The following is a 23,275-nucleotide window of genomic DNA, read 5'->3' as shown; positions in this document are numbered from 1 at the left end:
TTGACTGTTAGGATTGCCATACTGAATGGTATATCTTTTCTGTGGCTTGTTGATTCACTTTGTCTTCTATGTCCATCCATGTTTTGTCCACAATATTGAGGCTTTCTACTTTGAAAAAGGTAATATTTTATTGTATGCATATACACTATTCTTTCTACTTCCTAACCTATCAGTGGGCATAGGTGTCTCTATTGTTTATGTATGTATTTATGTATTTATTTACTTACTTACTTACAATCCTGATTGCAGTTATTTTGGCTAAATCCCATGAAGTGTTCTTGTCAGATCATATTGTTGTATTTGTAATTTCAGAGTTCCCCATTAGTGTTCTACATAGTAAAGAACACCCCTCTCAGGGTACACACAGATTCTAGTATTTCTACATATTTTCCACATTGATCTTTTTTTAAAAAAAAAAAGTCATTTTTACAGGTGAGAGTTGGCATTCGATTTTGTCTTACTTTTACATTCCTCTGGTGACTCATGATGTGCACACCTTTAGGACTGGGCCTGGGTTCCATAAAACCGAAATTTCTCTCTGGCCCACTTTTTTTTTTTTACCTTTTGGGGTAAATTTTCAAACATGGGAATAATGCTGCTATGATGAGAGGGCAGCTGTGTCTTTACAACACTAACATGTTGGATGGTTTGTTCATACATGAGAACTGAGTCATAAGAAAACATATTTCTAGTGTGTGTTGGCTTACAATTATAATTTTTATAATTTCATATATGGGTATTATAATTTCTAACCTTCTTCTTGCTACTCCTCTGTTCTCCCAAAGTAATGGCCACTTCTTTATTATTGTTATACACATATATGTACATATAAATATAACCCGTTGAAGTCCATTTATGGTTATTTGTAAATATTTATGTCTTAGTCAGGGTTTCTATTCCTGCACAAATATTATGACCAAGTAGCAAGTTGGGGAGGAAAGGGTTTATTCAGCTTACATTTCCACATTTCTGTTAATCACCAAAGGAAGTCAGGACTGGAACTCAAGCAGGTCAGGAAGCAGGAGCTGATGCAGAGGCCATGGAGGGATGTTTCTTACTGGCTTGCTTCCCCTGGCTTGCTCAGCTTTCTTTCTTATAGAACACAAGACTACCAGACCAGGGTTGGCACCACCCACAAGGGACCCTCCCCCTTGATCACTAATTGAGAAAATGCCCACACCTGTATCTCTTGGAAGCACTTCCCCAACTGAAGCTGTCAAGTTGACACACAAGACCACTTTGATTAGATAACTTATCAGAAGAGACTCTTCCCCAACCAGCTAGTACATTGTGTTTAAGGATGACCACTTTGATTAGTTAACTTATCAGGGGGGGCTTGTTCCTGGAAAAGAGTGTATCTTCAATTCTGAGAAGCTATCAATTGCCTCAACCTCTTCATGTGGGGAAATCTGTGAAATTTCTTGTGTAGACATTCAATGTCAGTGGGCATTGCCATTTAGGTCGATCTTATATAAGCAAACATATTGTTGAGATGCCATGGATTTAGCTTCCTGTGTAAATAGAATACACTGCATTATAGTAGACCTTGTCCTATAATCTTTCTTGTTTCCTTGGCTGGCATGGTCTCCAAGCCTTAGGTGTTCAAGTGATGTCATTGGTGGATCAGCTGAGTCTAGACACCCACCATGATTTGTTCTCTGCATCTTTGACCAGTTGGGGATTCTGTGGCAGTGTCATATGGATTAAGAAGAAGCTTTGTTGACAAGAGGTGAAAGATGCACTGTTTTATATGGATATAAGGATAGGTATGGAATATGTAATAGGCATTTAGGAAAAAAATGTTCTAACAAAACCTCCATGGGCTAGAGACAATGCAGGTCTTCCAAGAAAGGATACGTTCTTATGTGTGCATGTGTGCATATATTTATGGCATTTATTTGTTTTGCTTGGCTAAATCTCAATAGGGTTCAAGTTGCTTATTATTGAAGATGTTCATGCAAAACACAAATGGTTCCAATACGCCTCTGACTCTGCTTCAAGTCTAGAGATATAAACTTGAGGTATTATGCAGTGTTTGCCTATAAATGTTTTCAGCATCAAAGCTGTCTTTTTGGAATGAGGTTAACCAAAAAGTGTTTGGGGACTGATATTTCCATTTTCATAAGAACTTAGGCTGACTTTAATGAAAGATGGTAATTAAATCATTAACACAATTGCTAATTTTATATTCATATATAACATAACATATAACATATACTTTATTTATATATTTTATATATTTATAAAGTAGCCTTTGGGATATTTGAAAGGTTATGTGATTAATAGTTACACACAACAGCATGTATTATCATGTTGTATCATAAATCCTATAAAATATTTTTTTGTTTTGTTTTTGTTTTTGTTTTTTTTTACAGTTGACTGCTAATGTGAATTAAATTGAGGACTTCGCTGTATAACAAAATACTGCTTATTTATTAGATAGTATCTAGTCTAATTTGAAACCAGGGCCCCTTCCTGCTATAGAGAACTTTTAAAACATTGGCAAACTACCTGAAATGGTACTTTTACACCTTAGTTTGTAGTTTCAGATTTCCTGTCTATAAAATGAAATTTCTCAAAAGAAAATGTACCCTAAATACTGGTAGCTATGTGCCTTGGGATTAGCTGACATACTTTGCCAATACTCTGCTAATTTTTATTCTCTTTGGAGATACATGGAGAGAGCATTTTCACTGAGTTAATTAATCTCATTTAAAACATGAAAGTGCTTTGCAGTTGACTTTTCTTAAAATGCAAATTTCTTGGCATTTAATTCATTTAAATGAACACATTGTATCATCATATAGCCCCAAATGACCTGTATTATGTACTAGTCATGTACATGGTATGGAAACTGATTTCCTTACATAAATTTAACTCCTGTTCTTACCAGTGAATTGCTGTCCAGTATACACAATCTCTGCACATTCAGAAAATTGGATATTTTACTTCTATCCTGTGCTATATTTAAATAGTTTAATTTCTCCTAATTTTGGTTGATTTATCACACATTTTATTTATAAAGCAGAGGTTCTCAAGCTTCCTAATACTGCCGCCCTTTAATACAGTTCTTCATGTTGTGGTGACTCCCAACCACAAAATCATTTTCTTGCTACTCCATGACTATAATTTTTCTACTGCTGGGCATACTAATGTAAATATCTGATATGCAGGTTATCTGATATGTGACCCCCAATGGGGTCATCCATTTGAGAACCAGTGTTACAGAGGAATAAGCAAATGATAAATCAGTTTAAAGAACTTAGGAAATGCCTTGAAGGGTGAATAATTGCTTTTGATTTAAGTCTGTGATGTTTACATTTTAAGTGTGACAGCCATGTAGTCTACTTAGGAAGATTGGTTTGCTTCTTGAGATGGCAGGAAACACAGTCGTAAAGGTGTTGCAGTTACTGTTAACCAGCCTTAAAATTTGTATGGTCCGGTGTGTCATCATTCATGCTAATGATGTCAGAATATGCCTTATATGTGTTCTTAACATGATGTGAAATACACCTCTAATGCTTCACTAGCACATGACTTTGTGGTGAATAACTTTCCTTTAATATTTGCACGCTTTGTATGTGCTAAACTTGGCAAGCATAGCTGTCACATAGATTATCAAATAGTTACTAAAGGAAATGAGAAGTGTGGGTTTTAAAACATAGTATTAATATCCATGCTCAATCAAAGCATTCTATTGAGAACATATTTATGGTCAATGATATTGGTTCGTTCCATTGGGATCCATTGTGATTTGATACTAGAAATCAAAACTATGAAATTTGGAATCATAATAATGCATATTAATAAATTATTATATATGTTAATCATACTAATTAAACTTTATATCGATTTGCATAAGATTCATGTCCCACTCAAATAACATAGATATTATTTGTAAATTAAAAATAAATTTGAACATTAAAAATGCATAGTGTATGAAAATTTTTACAGTGAGAACTCTACACTTACTGTCTTTAATTATCCTATTTTTCCAAAGGTATAAGAGCTAGACTGTCTTAAAATGCCCAAAAAAGATCATAATTATAAAATTACTTGATCATAGCTACATATGAATAGCTATGTATGCCAAGTGCTGTGCTTTTTATTCTGGATTAATAACAGTGAATTAGATCTTATAGAGGTACACTGAATATGCAACCAAGTATTTGCACATGTTCTACAAGCAATCTAAATGAATTTATTTTTATTTTGAAGCTCTACAACCCATCAGTTGATACCTTTAATTATCTATAAGTACTCAAAGAAAATACTTTACCAAGAAGCATTTTTTTAATTTAGAGTAAGTTTTGTTGAGTCTTTTTAAATCATCAATATATGAGAAATGTCAATTAGGAGGACAAATTTTAGTATTTAAAATTTTAGTATTTTATAAATTCCATAATTACATGAACAGAAGAAGCAACAGATTAAAATTACATGCTTTTAATTATCTTAACATATTTTTTTCAAGCAAAAAAAAAATAGAGCAATTTAAAAGACAACCATGAAACTTAAAACATGTTCAGAATACAAAAAGGCTTGATGTCTTCTAAAATAAATAAGCTTTCTGTGATATAGTATTGATTTTTTACATATTCATTTTTTAGTAATATTTAGTATACATCTGCAATTCCAGGTTATAAAAACATATGGATACATATGACATTCAATATGGTTTTTCTAGCTTTTAGCAGATAGAACACCATTGTTTGAAAGTCCTGTTTTCATAATATGAGGAGTGTCATTGGAGTTTACCAAAAATATTAACCTTTTAGTTCTTTGCATGTGAGAAACACTTTTTGTATAAAGTAGTCAGTGCATATATATAAGTGTTGAGACTTGTGTCAGTAAATGAAGTCCAATGCAGAATTGCAACATCAGAAGAGGAAGGAAACAGGCCAAGAAGGAGCCAAGTTTATAGGTTTCTTACAATAGTGATCACATCAAGGACTAAATTTTCCTCTACATCTTCTGAGTCTTATTAGTTCTATGAACCTGATTATTTTAAAGGTGAGCTAGACATTAACAGTGTATCAGGTCTTCATACAAAGTATGTGGAACTTGGAGAGAGACATTTATGAATGGCAATAGCCAGTTTGTCAGTAAATATATTAGTACTTCAGTATTCATGTTAGTTTTTTTTTTTTTTAAGGAGTGGATGATTAGCTACTTAAAAATAAGCATGGGAAGTTATACAGAGAGTAAGCACATAATACAAACATTCTTAATTTTGAAACTATATGCATTTCATTAGTTGGGGATGTCCTGTATCACCCTCCCTGATATCAAGCTGTATTACAAGCAACAGTGATTAAAAAAAATAAACCTGTATGTTACTGGTACAGAGACAGGCAGGAAGATCAATGGAATAGAATTGAAGATCCAGAAGTGAACCCACACACCTACTGTCACTTGGTCTTTGACAATGGAGCTAAAACCATCCAGTGGAAAAAGGACAGTTTTTTAACAAAAGGTGCTGGTTCAACTGGCAGTCAGCATGTAGAAAAATGCAAATAGACCGATTCTTATCTCCCTGTTCAAACCTCAAGTCCAAGTGGATCAAGGACCTCCCCATAAAACCATATACACTGAAACTAATAGAAAAGAAAGTGGGCAAGAGCCTTGAACACATGGGTACAGGGGAAAATTTCCTGAACAGAACACTGAAGGCCTATGCTCTAAGATCAAGAATCGATAAATGGGACTTCATAAAATTGAAAAGCTTCTGTAAGGCAAAGGACACTGTCAATAGGACAAACCAGCAACCAAGACTGGGAAAAGATCTTTACCAATCCTACATCCTACAGAGAGCTAATATCCAACATATACAAAAAACCCAAGAAGTTAGAATCCAGAGAATTAAATAACCATATTAAAAATGGGGTACAGAGCTAAACAAAGATTTTTCAACTGAGGAATATTGAATGGCTGAGAAACACCAAAAGAAATGCTTAATACCCTTAGTTATCAGGGAAATGCAAATCAAAACAATCCTGAGATTCTACTTCACACCAGTCAGAATGGCGAAAACCAAAACTCATGAGATAGCAGATGCTGGCGAGGATGTGGATAAAGAGGAACACTCCTACATTGCTGGTGAGATTGCAAGCTGATACAACTATTCTGGAAATCAGATTGGCAGCTCCTCAGAAAATTGGACATAGTACTTACTACCTGAGGACACAGCTATACCACTCCTGAGCATATACCCAGAAGATGTTCCAACATGTAATAAGAACACATGCTCTACTGTGTTCACAACAGCCTTATTTATAATAGCCAGAAGCTGGAAAGAACCCTGATTTCCTTCAACAGAAGAACAGATACAGAAAATGTGGTATATTTACACAATGGAGTACTAGTCAGCTATTAAAAACAATGAATTCATGAAATTTTTAGGCAAATGCATAGAACTAGAAAATATCATTCTGAGTGAGGTAACCCAATCACAAAAGAACACACATGATATGCACTCACAGATAAGTGGATATTAGCCCAAAAGCTCAGAATACATAAGATACATTTCACAGACCACATGAAGCTCAAGAAGAAGGAAGACCAGAGTGTGGGTGCTTCCGTTCTTCTGAGATGGGGAAAAATACTGACAAGAGTAAATATGGAAATAAAGTGTGGAGCATAGACTTAAGGAAAGGCCATCCAGAGACTCTCCCACCCGGGGATTCATCCCACATACAGTCACCAAACCCCAGCACTGTTGGGGATGCCAAGTAATGCTTGCTGAAGCTGTCTCTTGAGGGTCCCTGCCAGAGCCTTGCAAATGCAAAGGCAGATTTTCACAGCCAATCATTGGACTGAGCCTGGGGTCCCCAATGGAGGAGTTAGAGAAAGGACTGAAGGAGCTGAAGGGGTTCGCAACCCCATAGGAAGAACAACAATATCAACCAACCAGGTCCCCAAGAGCTCCCAGGGACTAAGCCATCAACCAAGGAGTACACATGGCTCCAGCTGCATATGTAGTAGAGGATTGGCTTGTCAGGCATCAATGGGAGGAGAGGCCCTTGGTCCTATGAAAGCTTGATAGATGCCCCAGAGTAGGGGAATTGACGGGGTGGGGGTGGGAGTGGAGTAACACCCCCCATAGAAGCAGGAGGAGGGAGGATGCAATGCGGGGGGGAACTGGGAGGTAGGACAATATTTGAAATGTAAATAAAGAAAATATCCAGTAAAAAAAAAAAAGAAATTCACAAACTTTGATATTGTACCATCTGTGTATTCAAAAAGTGATATTTTGAGAGATATCTTGATCTCAGGACAAGTAATATTTTAAGCAAATGCTTCCTTTTGGTCTCATGTCTGATATTAATACTTGCACAGAACCTACCATTATCCCTATTAATATACAACATTTCAATATTTATTGTAGTGTTTATGGCATTTTCTTTCAAATCAGGGTGCATAAAAGAAAACTGCAGATTACAGTAGAGTGGAAATGTTTGGATTTTATGAAGACAGAGTCCACAAATTTTTGAAATTACTATGAATTGCGTTTCCCCAGTTTTCATGTCTTCCATGCCTCCCAGCAATAAGAACTTTTTATTGCTATGATGCAATTATAAGACAGATGTGTTTTTCCAAAATGGTAGCTAGCAGTAGCTCTGTGCTTTGGGATTAGCCGGCATACTTTGCCAACTCTCTGATAATTTTTATTATATTTGGAGATACATAGAGAGAACCTTTTCATTGAGATAATCTGGCATTAGAACATGAAGGTAAATTTGTACCTGATTTTTTTAAAAATGTTTTTTCGGGCCTGTTATCTGATGAAAACATCTCCCTTTCCTTTAAAATTTTCTTTTTTTCTAAGTTTCTTTCTTTGGCATTATACTAGAAGTGCATATTAAAATAAATACTTACAAATCCATGTATCCAGTGTTAGAGTTTTTTAAAGTTCTTTATGCCTTTGGTAATACTGTTTGAATTCAGTGTCATCTGCATGCAGCCTTTGCTAAGCTGTTCTTGATAGTTTAATTATTGGTAGGTGTGCCATATCATCAGGTAATGAAGGAGGATATGGACCCCCACATGACTTCGAAAGATTGGATATAATAGTGTGGATGAATAGAAAAGAGCCCAAATTTTTAATTATTTCTCAACTAGAAGGATAGCTTTTCTACCACTAGATGGCAGGCTTTATCACTTAATACAGAGTTTCCTGATGCCAGGCCAGGAGTATGAATCCTGTAGCTTTCAGACATTCATGACAGGTGACAAGGATGGTTCTCGATTGCCTGAAGTACATTTGTATTGCTTGTTCCTTCACTGATGTGATTCGAGCCGTAATGTTTGTAAGCCAGTTGTGTATTGTTAGTCTGGGATGCAAACACAGATGATTTAATTCCCTAAACTCCCTTTCCCTGAACTTGAAGACATGATGCTGAAATTAGTGCATTTTCTATTTTAACCACTTTTTTGTTCTTTTTCATGGCACAGGTGACTTGGATTACTACTGGCTGGATCCTGCCACGTGGCACAGCAGGGAAACATCGCCTATTAGTTCGGTAAGTTTTCTGTCAGCGTGTACAGTTCAAGATTTATATGTCGATTGTTTATCCTCCGTTCCTCTCAAAATAAACATCTTTCTGTATGTTCTTTTTCTGAATGTTACAGATTTTATTGAAGCCTTTATTAATTTAATTCAAAAAGACCACTCTGAAGAGAGGGTGCAGGTTATCTCTGAGTAATCAACAAGTTTTAAATCAAGAAAAGCACATTTATCCATTTTACTTTCACCATGAAATTAATTTTAAATGAAGAAAACTTAAAACATGTTCCCCATGAACTCTGAGAGTGTTTTCTATGCCTACAATGAAAATGACTTTTCTCAATAATAAGAAAGCATTGCTTTATTCTTGTAGTAAATAGATCTGTTGAGATTCAGATCCTGGGATCAAACAAAGCTGCTTACACAGTTTATCTTATTAAAGCTGAACAATTGGTTCTATTGTTTTTTAAAGCCTAATTAATGATGACTCTGGAAAAGCAAGCCCACCCCATAATAATGTTTAAGTAATGTGATGGCATCCAGTTGAATTCTGAGTTCTTACACATTAACCTTTGCTCCCTGGTTGAGTTTATGCACTCAGTGTTTCCTTGCATAGGAATTTTAAGATTGCTTCATAGATGATGTGTATGCAAATGAGATAGTCCAGTCTAGGGGGAGGACTGAGTTATCCTGGGTGGTACCTCTTCTGTAGATAAGGACAAGTTACAAAGGTGGTTGATTTAGTTTAACCTCTTCTCATTGGAATGTTTTTAGAGAGCAATGGGCATGTTGGAAAGACTTTCATCCTGTAGTTCCTACACACACACACAAACACACACACACACAAACACATACAGATAACCATAGACACAAATAAGCACACTCAAGGAGACATAAACACAAAGGAAGAAATACATGCACAACAATACACACACACACACACACATACACACACAAACACATACTTACATATAAGCACACTCTGGGACATAAACACAAAGAAATACATGCACAACACACACACACACACAAAAGAAAAAACCCAAAAAACAAAAAAAAAAACAGAGTCTTATCCATTGCTATCTGAAACTGAATAGGTTTTAGCTGTTGGATCACACAGTGTTTAACCTAACTCAGCTTCTGAAGCAACTATTTTTAAAGGCTGGAGGAGAAAGCTTGGGAACTTTTTATCCAATATTTGTAATTAAATCCAGGTTTAATTCCAAGTTCGGTACCAGAACCTACATTGTGAGATGAAAGAACCATATGTTACCCTCTGACCTCTTCATGCACTTTGTGGTACATGTCCTTCCTCACAATAACTAATTAAAGTAAAATATTGTTGTTGAAATGTGTTTTGCACAACTATCCTACTTAACCCATCACAGTGCACTGCAGGGTGCTGGTTGTTTACAAAGTGCACAAGTGGCTGGGACCCCTGACTTGCTGCAACTGCCCATCCTCATAGCAAAGGAGCACATAACAGACATGCCACAACCTAGTTAATATTATGATTCACTGTGGTATCTACTGAATGGTAACACTTTTATATAACCATAAAGTAAAGTTAAATTGTACGGTAAGCCAATGCAGCCCAATATATTATCAGCAGCTATATAATATATTAACTATATTATATAATATATTAACTATTATAATAACTAGCATATATTAACTAAATATACAATATATTAACAACTCAAATGTAGTTTTTCCTATGGTACTAAGGAAACTAAACTATGTGTATAACTAAACTCTCAATTAGTTATATTTCAGAGCCATTTTGAGACTCTTTGCTAACTACCGTTATAATCATTGCAAATAAAATATAGCTGTAACTGAGAAGTCTGATAAACTCACTAGAGAGCCTCTTTAAATAAAGAATTCCCAATCTAGTGTCTTTTAGCCCCTAAAAAATCTTATTGTGTTACAAGTCCTAAAAATGTAGCTACAGGAAATAAAACAAGATATTCACTTTTTAAACTTTATGTTTTGATAGCATCCGGTAACGTGGCAGCCATCTAAAGAGGGAGACCGATTAATTGGCCGTGTTATTCTTAACAAAAGAACAACCATGCCCAAAGAATCAGGTGCATTATTGGGTCTGAAGGTATGTATACTGGTTCATAGCACCTCTTCCAGGATAAAGTACAGTACTGACAGCATTCACAAAGCTTGCAACAGTTGGCTTTTATGTATTTTCCTCTCCTTTTCAAAGTAAATTCTCTCCAGTGATACAGTTAACTTAAATGTTTAGCAGTGGCATAAAGCATTAGTAAGGGTAAGGTTATCTAATAACAGTATTGTCACAGTAATGTTGAAAGTATAAAAGTTTCTTTTAAACACATTTATTGTCTTCCAATAGAAATAAGAATGCTAGATTCACAAAGATATACCTATTTTATAGAACATTATATATATATATATATATATATATATATATATATATATATATGTATGTATATTGTTCTTGTTGTGTGTGACTTGTTGAGAACCAGTGGACTTTAATTAATTTAGGGAGTAGGTTTAGCTGATATTTGGAGTCCTTGCCTGGAATACATGAAAGCCCTGAGTTTGAACCAAAGCACATCATAACAAAATTAATCCATGTACTTATTTATATTTTGTAGATCATTAGTATTAACTCCTCTTGCTGTTAAATAAATCTGGTAGCCTGTATGAATAGCTTTGTTTCAAAGAACTGTGGACCAATCTTAACCATTCAGTACCATTCCACCTGCCTACACTCTTCCATCCATCTTTAACCGTGTATATTTGAGACCCTTGAATCAGGTAAAATTGAACCTGGAGGTTTATTTCAAATATCTTGAATCGAGATATAATGAGAAGTGTCGAATGCTAAACAATATAATTCATGTTTGAGAGTCAAGTGTAGGTGCCCAGGTATGGCAAATGACATTATCCAGATGCTTTGAAATAAATATGCTGAAGCTATATTTGTAGAGTGTAACACTTTGCATAGTGGCATGTTACTCATTCCAGGTAGCCTTGCCTGGGTAGAATCTGCAGTCTTTGTGAACCCAGGTCTACTGCAGATTTAGGAAAATGTCAACATTTGATATAGGCATGGGGTGTATATTTACCCAAATATGCCAACTTACACATAAGCTTGATATGGAAGATTACCAAATTCAGGGCAAATAGCGCCAAACACTCCATGACTAACCATGACCAGGGATAGCATTAGTGGAGGTACCGAGGCCTGCAAGGCTTGTGACGCCATACAAGAGACAATTAAGACAATGTATAGGTCTGTTGACAAGGCAACAGCTGCCGTTTACCCAGAATTCCATAGCCTACCTTTACCTGTAATTACGTCACCACCTGTATATAACCAACCGGGCAGCACTTCTTCCCGTTCTCTTTTTTCTTCTTTCTTTCTCTCCTTCCTTCCCGCCCGCTACCTCTTCCCCATCTTAAATAAAGTCCCACGTGGAACTGCTTGGCCTGGTGTATCTCATTGCGGCCCATGTCTCCCCGCGGCCCAAGCTGCGCATGCGGAAGCGCACAGCGAGCAAACAGGATTTTTTGCACAGAAACCAACAATTAGGCCTATCTTCTGAGTGTAAATTATCACAGTGCCCTTTGTTAATACAATATAAAAAAATCAGTACACAGTCTTCCTTACATAACTTCCTATACAGTGGCTTTTAAAAATAATGCTTTGCTAGTATTTACTTCAATAAAATAATGCAGTTCATGAATGCCCCTGTGCTGAGTTATAAGCATGTTAGAAGACCGTGTGCAGTTAGTTCTGCTAGGAGTTATACTAAGTCAATAATACTAAGGTATTCATGAAAGAGTGCTAGGAGTTCATGAATTTGTCATTACCCAGGTGGTTGGAGGAAAAATGACGGACTTAGGGCGCCTTGGTGCTTTCATCACCAAAGTAAAGAAGGGTAGCCTGGCAGATGTCGTCGGACACCTAAGAGCAGGTAAATTTCCTCTTTTTCTCTATATAAGTGATTTTTTGTCTGTGTATTGAAACATTTCAGTCTTCATTCAGTCATTTAAATATGTGAGTCGTCACCAAGTTCTTACAGCGTGTAGGTACAGCTCTATTTCTGATTCAGATATTTACCCATTCGATTTTAGGTATCTCTGCATAAGTAGCAATTGGGAGACTGTAACATTAGGGATCTCTTTTATTTATATAAAAGCAAAGACAGAAAACAATGGTTGAATGCCAATTTTATAAATCATAATACTAAAACAAAAATCCAAAGTGATTAGCAGTTGTAAAAAGCACATTCCACACCACTAAGCCCTTTGTAATGTGTCAAAACATTATTTAGAAATATAACTGTTTTTTCTGCATATAATCCAATTATAATAATGACTTCTATACAAATTATTTAGGGAAATACAGGTTAATTGAAATTTTTACAAATTATGCCACTTCTTTACTATTTGGGCGTTATTATTATTTTTCTCTCTATAGCCTTAGCTGCCCCACAAAAGAAGACATTGAATATATGATGTATTCAGTAGCAGTACATTTTAAATTTCATTTTAGCAACTTATTTTTAATTTTAGTTGAAATCATCGTCACAGTTTTATTTGGTCTCACTGTAGGTGGTCTTACTGTTGGTAGCTGCTCCAATAAAGGTGATCTTTTACACAAGGATAAATCTGAAAAAATACAGGAATCCCATGGTAGCTAAAGCTAGCAAGCATTAGCTGTGTAAGGCAGGGTTCCCAGATGAGAACAGGATGACAGTGTTTGAATGCTGTTGTTTTCTTAGATGGTTCCAGGGGAAGTGAGTGAGGTAGTTGTTCTCTATGATGTCACCTCTTGTTTCCACTTCTTTAACATCCTCTTAATGATCAGAGATCCCAGCTGGCAGCTTAAATCTAAACTGATAAAGGCTCATCTCAGATAACTGTAAAACAGACAGGTCTGCTTTTCCCTTTCAGCAGTTGATTTGGACAAAATAAAAGTGCTTTTTAATTTTAATTTTTGTAGACCCAATGATGGAGACTAGTGGATATATATTATAATGTACAAACTGAGTTCTCTTCTATTTCCATATAAACAGCTTTAGCTTTTAAAAGTCACTTATGATGTTATTGATTGACTGATTGATTGATTGACTTTTACCAGGAATTTGGAATTGTACTTCCACCTTCTTTAGATGTCTATAATCTGACTCCTCTTCAAGTCAAAGCAGTTCACTGCTGCTGGGTTTCTTTGAAATGTAAACCTCTCACACTCTCCCCCTTGTTGACCAATCTGTCCCTCTAGCATATCCTTTTATTCAAAAGACCTGTAGCTCTGCCCACAGTGAGTCTACAGAGACCCCTAGCAAGGTCAGTCTACCTGTATTCCAACAATTTTCTGCCTGCCCCTCAAAATACTTCCTCAGCACCAGCTGTCTACCCGCTCAGATTGTTGAAATCTTTTCCATCTTTCAACGCTCATAAATGAATATATCTCCCGTAGAACAATAACTAAAATTCCTATGCTCTTGTTACAACCTGACTCTACTTCTCTTCCTAACTGGACGCTGGTGATAGCAGTAAACACATTATTTAAAGATTTTGTTTATGAGCTTCTCTATTATATGTTTACTGTGAAATATAAAGACAAAGTATTGTTTTTATTTTTTCTCCTTCTTGACTACATCTATCTGAGGTGATAATCTATGGATTAGCAAATGGTGTGAATGGTACTAAATACTTCCTCTATTGTTTTATTGCGCTATGCATAGATTAAAGCGTGTATTAATTTATGGTGTTATTAAAAGGTATTTGTCCAGGTAACTATCAATAATGAAGACTAGTTTACAATGCATTGCTTTAGCAAAATAATGGTTGCAGCCCCCCTATTCAGTATTAAAATCAATTTGAAAAAGTGATAAGAACAAAATGTAATGGGAACTATGAGGGTAAATACTATCTTTTGAAATATTTCCTAGCATATTTGTAAATGTGCACATCTGTTCAGATATATTAAATACATATACATCATGAATTGTACCTAATTATGTATAATAATGAACTTTGATGTTAAACTCTTTTGGTCAAAAATATTTTTGAATATTGCTAACATATTATAAGTATGTAATTGATTACATTCCTTTCTTATCAGTTAAGTGTATTTGAAAATCTTTCTAGGTAACTTCTTAGGTCAAATTATTAAAACTTATTTAATTATTTGGAATAACCATGCTTTTTAACTTAGCATAAATAGTACTCACACTTTTTACTTTTTAGGAAAGAAATTCTGAGGAAATAAGAATTACTTTAAGAAGAGTTTTTCTATTTGTTATAAAAATGACATGCAATCTAAAAACTTTATATTTGTGCCTACCTTCATGCATAAAATAATATTAGTTAAACCCTGAATCTAGTTAGGTACTTAATTATTTTAGGACCTAAAATTTTTAGAACCACTGAATAAGTATGACAATCAAAATATAAGGCTCCTCAAAGAGTCACCACCATCTCGAGAACAGCTTACCTGGATCTACCATTGTGAGCTGTTGGGCCCTGGCAGAGGTCCATTTAAAGTCTGATATATTCATGAAAATACGTCTTTGTCTCCTAATCGTCTTCTATAAAGCTGGATTTCAAATAACAACCATGGGTTGCTCTGCTCTTCCCCCCCCCCCCCCAATTGGGATATCATATTTCTGTCCTTTGATGATCTTGCACTGTCTTACTGTGAAATCAGTACTATATTAATTCTCTATAGTCTTAAATTATTTCCCACTGTTCCTTTAGTATTCCCTACATGCTCTGTATAGAATGTATGCGTTTTGAACATCTGGAAGGGGGTTAACTGTCATGCAACCGTTTTTTACATCTGCTTGCTTCGTAACTGCCATGGCTACCTATGTTACCTTTTCTATGGATATGAATTCAAACCCTTCCATGCCTTCTTACTCTGTTGTGCATCATGTGAAGACAGTGGAGCCTGACTTAGAGGTGAAGTCATCATGTCAGAAAATGTTTGTTGCTAAATCAGACCTTTCGCTCATTTAATAAGAACCCGCCACATGCAGAGCCGCCTACATTTCTTATATTACTACAGGGCATGCTGCTAACCATTGGTTTCAATGTTTTCAAACAGGCTGTGCTAATTTCCATTCCATAGCATGAGATTACTTTCATATTATTTCTGGTATGTCTAAAAAGATAAAGGCAGTTTGTATTGGACTATTCTCAGTGACCAGTATTATTTGGGGGAAGAAAACCAAAGGAAAAAAAAATAAAGGTGGTTAGAAGAACTGATTAGCTGACATTATCTGACAAGCCTTGAGTATTAAATTATTGGTATATGGTTTGCATTTTTTGTTTAAAAAAAGAGAAAAGATAAGAAAAGTAAAGAGAATATATAAGGTAAAAAAATACCCTTTTTTTTAAATTCAAGGGGATGAAGTTCTAGAGTGGAATGGTAAACCCCTGCCTGGAGCAACAAACGAAGAAGTTTACAACATTATTTTAGAATCAAAATCAGAACCTCAAGTTGAAATTATTGTTTCAAGGCCTATTGGGTAAGGCTAAAAAAACTTACTTCTTAAGTTTAGTAAATTACATGTATTAGCAGGGTTTTACAAGGAAGTTTATACATTTATTCAGTACCTGTTAACATGGATAGCTTTTAAAATCTTTTATGGGCATATATAATAGATGATAAATTCTTCTTAACTTTTAAAATTAGAATACCAATTTTTCCCCTGTTATGTTAGAAGGTCCACAATAGACAAGTATAAAAATATTGATACATAGTTTTCACAAGTGAAATATAACAAAGTATTTTCCTTCAATGATTACTGGTATTTTTTGTTACTTGTAGTATAATCAGTGTTATTTCCTTTAAGGGAGTAACTAGCCAATTCTTCTTGTGATATTTAAATAATATACATCTCCAATAAATTTTTATTTTATAAAGGAGGAAATATTTTTGCATATAATTATGAAAGAGTGGTTTCAGCTTTTATTTAAAAGCAAGCATAGGATATTGAATATTTGGATGTCTAAATCACTATAATACATGGCATTTCTGAAACCAGCTTAATCACGATTCAGTAATCTAAGACAGTAGAATATTTCTATCTGTTTAGAGGTCTCCATAATGTTAGCTTTTTCCAGCAAACTCAAAAATTCCAGGCTGAAAATTCATTTAACATTCTATAAATTTTAGTACGAATTTACATCTCTGTCATTATAGTGAGCTCACTTTTTGAGTTTCTTCTTGGCATGTAATTTTTGTGTCTCTCATATCAATTATGCAAATTATATTTATATTTGCCAAGGTATTACAGAGCTCTGATTTGAAACACTTATGTTGAAAAACTCATAACTTTAAATTTCATTGTTTCCATGAGTTTTTATCAATGTAAAACATACAGGAAAACATAATCATCCTAATACTGATGGAATGAAAATGTATGATCATATTCACAGAATATTAATATATAAAATTCTAAAATAAAGTCAAGCTTATCACCAATTTTAAGTGGAAACAAAGAATAAATACTGGAGGCATGCCCAAAAGTATTATATATTTCCACATAGACTTTTAAAATAACACCATAATTTATGCTAGTTTTACCTGCTATATGTTTTAGTGCAGAGGTACATATGAGATTGAAAAGAGGTAAGTAAATTGGGAAAAATTAAAAGAATAAAAATAAAATTTATACGTAAGCCCTGCACAGATCTCCGGGAACTGTGGAGATACACAGTGCATTTAGAATGCTCAGGTAAAATAGTGATTTATTGTAAATTAAGAGAACAACAGACAATTAAAGTAGACTGGATTAGCAGCAATATTACTGTTGTTTGTATACATATCAAATAATCATCTGCATATCCACACTCTGGTCCATCAGGGAGTATGGAATCCAGAGGGATATGACTTTTAATATTATGTTTGAATGAGCATCAAAGCTGTCATATACATTATTAGAATAATTCTAATTATAATTTCAATAATAATGTTTAATGTTAATGTTTAATTTATTGACATGATTTTAGGAATCATTGTAGATATAACTCATAATCCTTGATTAATACAGATTGAAAGCACAATCTGTTTTCAGAGGTTTGGGGAAGTTCCAGATACAACCTCTCTGATATTTATGATTCTGATCACTATTGAAACTATTGATCACAAGACTTGTGAGTAGAAATAGCTAAGAAGACTTGTAATAAAAGAAGGAACTGCATGCAAGGAGGTCTTGCAGAAACAATTAATGTTAAATGGTGACCCAAAATGATTTTAGATTTTTTTTATTAAATTAATTTATATTTTTACATTCTAAATGTTGCCCCCGTTCCTGGGGCCCCTCCCTGAGTTCTTCACCCCCCACCTCACCCCCCCCAGCATCCCCCCTTCCCTGGAGCATCAGATCTCTACAGGATTAGGCACATGCTCTCCCCCTGAGCCCAGACAGGGCAGTCCTCTGCTACATATGTGCCTGGGCCAAAGACCAGCCCAGGCGTCCAGGTTAGCTGGTACTATTTTAGAATTTTAAAAACAACTTCTCTTGGCCCTCCTATCAGTAGCACATAAAATATTTCAGAGTTTCACATTCTGAGATTTTAGCTGACTGTGTAAGAATTTGCTGTGTGAGATATCCAAAAGCTTTTATGATCTAAAATTGTCAGCATCCTAATTTTTAAAATAACTCGTTTCCATTTGCTCAGGTGAATGGAGAGGAAATTGCTATTGTGAAAAAAGTAGTTATATTTCAGGAATGGAAAAGTAATCTCAATTATAATTCCATGGAAATTATATAAATTGATAATTATGTTACAATATGATACAATATATTTTATAAAATATGCAGAATGAGGCTTTATCATTTGTAAAAAAAATTTAAATATGGCTAATTATAAAATCAGTTTGCACAAAAAGTAATGATGAGGCATCAAAGTATAAAAAGAGAAATGAGAGTAAAAAAAAAAAATCCAAGTGAATTTAGGTTGCAAGGTAAGTGATTAAAATAAGTAACTGATATGCTGATAATTCTCTTGATACTCACTCCAGTCTGCTTTAATGTGTCCTGTTAATACTTGAATCTTATTAACCTTCTTAAATTGCTACTAAAATTATTTTGAAAAAGGAGAGGCAATGTAGTCTTATACAGAATAGTACACAATCTAAGATGGCCCAGAATCCTTATTGGATATTAAGGTCTCAGTGGATAATAGATTAAGCTGAAGTGATCTTATATATGTTTTTCGGAGTAATTTGTAAGCGTGGCAGGAATGGGTGTTCTCCCAACTCACTTTACTCGTGGAGTGCGATAGCTATGTATTCAGCAAATTCCAGGAGAGAGCTCCGAATCTCTATGAAGTGCATATATTTGCATATTTATTTTATGTGCCATGTATATATTACATGCACATACATGAAATGTTTCGCTTTTTTGTTGCAAGCTTGAACCATTGTTAATTCCCAAAGCAATTCATCCTTTTAATTTTCTTAACTTAGCCCATGATATCCACCGTTTCATTTTATTATGAAGAGATATTTCCATTTGTTTTGCTCAGTAAACTCTTTCAGATGTGTTTGTAAAGCATATTACTGATTTGTAAAATTTGTGTCATTTTAATTTCCTAGAACTGAAATAAACTATTACCTTTAACATTGTTTGTTTTTAATTTCCAAAACCTGCTGTTTTGGTAGTGAAAATATTGTGGTGATTTTATCCACAATATTAATCTGATTGTTGCCATGTTAAAGAGTTTTGCTATTAAATATATAAAAACTTTGTTTTTATTGCAGTTTTCTTTTATGTGGTGTTTCATATTCATGCACATTAGTAGTTACCTAAATAGTAACTCTCCTTCATTCCTACATCCATTAAGACCCAAAAGGACTTTTTCACAGCACTGAGATAAAATGGGCGGTGATTGCTTCAAGTAGGGTAAAGTGCCTAAAGGGATTTTCACTGTATCTGTTTCTTTTAGTGATATCCCCAGGATCCCTGAGAGTTCCCATCCTCCCCTGGAGTCCAGTGAGTATAGCATTTCCTTGTTATTAAAAATATATTAAACTAAATTACAAAGTAAGATTCATCGTTTTCCTAAGCCATTTGTTGTAAATGAATTAATATGACTGTCTTCACTAATACCAAGTTTTGCAGGTAACGCAAAGATTCTTCTTTACCAACAGTTTTCTTCTTTTGCCCATTTTCTTTTTTGTGGCCATACAAAGATCTTTCTTTCCGTGCCCTCCTTTATTATAACGTGAAGACCTTCTCAAAGCTCAGCTTTTATATTTGGGAGTGTTATATTTAGGACAGAGAAACTGAGACAGATTCTTGGAGAGTAAGACTTTATTAGAAATGTTATTAGCTCCATGAAGAGACAGCAGGAGTCTCTTAGCATGATAGGAACATCAAGGAGATTTCAGAACCTAGTAGCAGAGACAGAAGGCAAGGTGATACCTCTGGAGAATCAAAGCCCACATAACAAAAGCCTTCCCAGGACCAAGGGTCTTTCCTCTCATTGATGTCTGATAAGGCCATTCTCTGGTACATATGTGGCTGTAGTCATGGGTCACTCATGTATACTCTTTGGTTGGTGGTTTAGTCCCTGGGAGCTCTGGGGGGTACTGGGTGGCTCATATTGTTCTTCCTATGGGGCTGCAAACCCCTTCAGTTCTTTGGGTCCTTTCTCTAGCTCCTCCACTGGGGACCCTGTGCTCAGTTCAATGGTTGGCTGAGAGCATCTGCCTTTGTATTTGTCAGGCACTGGCAGAGCCTCTCAGAAGACAGCTATATCAGGCTCCTGTCAACAAACACTTGTTGGCTTCCATAATAGTGTCTGGGTTTGGTATATGGGATGGATCCCCAGGTGGGACATTCCCTGGCTGGCCTTTCCTTTAATCTCTGCTCCATATTTTGTCTTGTATCTCCTCCCATGGGTATTTTGTTCCCCTTAGGCAAAAGGGTGGAACTAGAAAATATCTTGAGTGAGGTAACTCAATCACAAAAGAATACACATGGTATGCATTCACTGATAAGTGAATATTAGCCCAGAAGCTTGGAATACCCAAGATATAATTCACAGACCAAATGAAGCTCAAGAAGAAGGAAAACCAAAGTGAGGACTGCTTCTGTCATTGCATTTTTATTAGTAATAAATCTGTTCACTGTACACAACAAAAAATGGGTGTTAGGACACGGGTTTATAATATCTTGGAAGGTAGATGCAGGAGATCTCAAGTTCAAGATTAGCCCATGCTACATGGCAAGAATCTGTCCCAAGAAAGCCAAGCAACAATAACAACAAAATGAAATCTTGTAATGCTTGACTCTCCAGTTTGATTGGATAGCAGCACAGTCTTAGGAACAGCCTAGACACATTAATAAATAATTGACATGCATCACATAATAGTGACCCGCGTGATATTAGAAGTCACGGGTGTAGTACAGCTCACTTATATGGATGTGCTGCACAGTTGTTAGGGTACAGTGGTGAAGGAAGTGTCTGTTTTATTAGTATAGCCACTCAGGATGAGGCGAAATCATATGGTGTATAGCAGCACTTGTAGGTAAGGACATTTGGTTCACAGCCTAGAGATGATTGGCATTCAGTTAGAATTGGGGTTTGGTTCTGTAGGTATTAATGCAGAATTCATCTTATATGACTATGAAATTAGGTTGCTGATAAGGTCAGGGATGAGAAAGGGAGAAAACCATGAGCGTGTCGAAGAAGGGACCAGAGACCAAGTTGCCACACAAAGCCTTTTCTACCTTGTTCCCATAGCATCTGGAGCTTGGCCCTGATTTTGTTTTGAGCTTTCTGATGACCAAGAGATAAGTGGGGAGAGTTCCATAAATAATAATAGACTTGATAACATTGATAATTGTCTTATTTTTCTAGGTCAGCCTTATTACAAGCAACAGTGTTTTTTTTTCTCGATATACTTTTTATTTACATTTCAAATGATTTCCCCTTTTCTGGCCCCCCACTCCCCAAAAGTCACATACACTCCCTTCCCTCCCCCTGTTCTTTCACACACCCCTTCCCACTTCCCTGTTCTGGTGATCATCACTCAGAAAAGGTCCCACAGCATACACCATCAGCACTCCCTGAAGGAGCAAACGGGCACCACCTGGTTTACAGAGACAATCTGGGGCAAGGCACACTAGGGCTCCAAGGGCACCCAAGAGGAGGACATCACATCAGCAATCTGTGACAGGGGAAACCCAGCCATCCAGTGTTGCAGAAATAGCCCTAGAGCCTCACAGGAGGCTCAAACACCAGCCAGAGACAAGACTGACTAATGCCAGAGAACAAGATGGCAAAGGGCAAACGCAGGAACACTACTAACAGAAATCTAGGCAATATGGCAGCGTCTGAACCAAACTCTCTAACATCAGCAAGTCCTGATTACGCCAACACACCAGAAAAGCAAGATCTGGATTTAAAATCACTTGTCATGATGCTGCTAGAAGAACACAAAAAGGACATAAATGAATCTCTTAAAGAAATACAGGGGAACATGAATAAGCTAGAAACCCATTTAATGGAAACACAAAAATCACTTAAAGAAATTCAGGAGAATAAGGGTCAAGAGATAGAAGCCGATAAAGAAGAAACGCAAAAAAAAAGCAACAGTGTTTTAAGACCTAAAATGTTAGTGGGTCTAGGGTAAAGAAACCTGATGAAAGAGACATTATATCTTATAGCTTTATCTCATATAGTTAAAAGGGGACAAAATGCTGCATGTGTCTTAACTTAAACTTCAATTTGGAGTTGTTGAAACGAAACACACAGCTCTCTTATCAAAGGAAATAGGAAACAGTTGATTTTTGATCTTGAATGAACATGGAGTAAGAAAGCAGTTTATATTTACGTAATTCCATGTTGCAACATGGAAGCAGTTTCCTGACATTGTATAGTTTTATAGAACAAAGAAAGTAACAAATCAAGGCATATTTAGAATATACTGGTAGATATACATACATAAAGGTGGTTACAATAGGAAGCTAATCTACAGGCTCAAGATGCTATGTGACGACATACTTCGTATGTTGGGTTGGTTGAAACTAGATTCCAAAGGTCTTCTTTTTCTCCTGTCAGTCTAGTTCTATCATAGAAGTGGGCAAGGAATGGCTGCTCTGGGGGTTAAAGAGAGACCAAATAAGGACCTGAACCTCTGACATTCCAATCTCTACATCACTGCCCTTCTCATAAGCCAGTCAGTCAGTCTTGGCTGACATAACTTCTGTTCACAGTGTAGGAAAGAACCGTGTGGGTAACATACCTTCATGTGATCCCACAGTATTGTGCAACAAAGCACAGTATTTAGCACTCAAAGCACCAGGTTTGAGTGAATGTGTAGTCAAGAACTTGACAGGGCGACTGCATTTCATAACACTCTACTTTTCTGCATGTGCCTTGGGACAGAGCAATAGACTCCCTTATCTGAAAGAAGCAAATTACTGTAGTAAGTTAATGAGAAACACTATTCTCAGAAGATGAAGAGATTTATTTGTAAGATAAAATGTAAGAGGTATAGTCCTATAATAAAAGAATTATGACATCTGCATTTAAAGGAAACTCATACATTTTGCTCCAAACCCAGTCATATTAATTTGTTACTGTAGTCACTGCATAGCAAATACCTATTAGCCACAACAACTACCACAGAAGGTACCATTTTCCTTGTTACCAATCAGAAAGCTTGTCTATTGATAGGATTTAGGAGAGAGGCAATACAGAATGATGCCCTTCAAAATATGGTCATATCTTTCATGTTGAAGCAAATGAATACAGTAT

General features: G+C 35.6%; 1 protein-coding gene across 1 annotated transcript in view; it reads left to right on the top strand.

Annotated features, from left to right (window-relative positions):
- LOC127691971 (regulating synaptic membrane exocytosis protein 1-like) overlaps positions 1-23,275 on the top strand; it is a 198,773-nt gene that overhangs the window by 15,346 nt on the left and 160,152 nt on the right. Inside the window, exons 2-6 of the mRNA XM_052191865.1 lie at positions 8,455-8,522; positions 10,506-10,616; positions 12,363-12,462; positions 15,903-16,026; positions 19,454-19,500. Coding sequence (XP_052047825.1) covers positions 8,455-8,522; positions 10,506-10,616; positions 12,363-12,462; positions 15,903-16,026; positions 19,454-19,500 — 450 coding nt within the window. The remainder of the gene's footprint in view (positions 1-8,454; positions 8,523-10,505; positions 10,617-12,362; positions 12,463-15,902; positions 16,027-19,453; positions 19,501-23,275) is intronic.

Source organism: Apodemus sylvaticus, chromosome 9 (genome assembly GCF_947179515.1).
Source record: "Apodemus sylvaticus chromosome 9, mApoSyl1.1, whole genome shotgun sequence".
NCBI classification, from domain to species: Eukaryota; Metazoa; Chordata; class Mammalia; order Rodentia; family Muridae; genus Apodemus; species Apodemus sylvaticus.
This window is presented reverse-complemented; position numbering and strand designations above follow the sequence as displayed.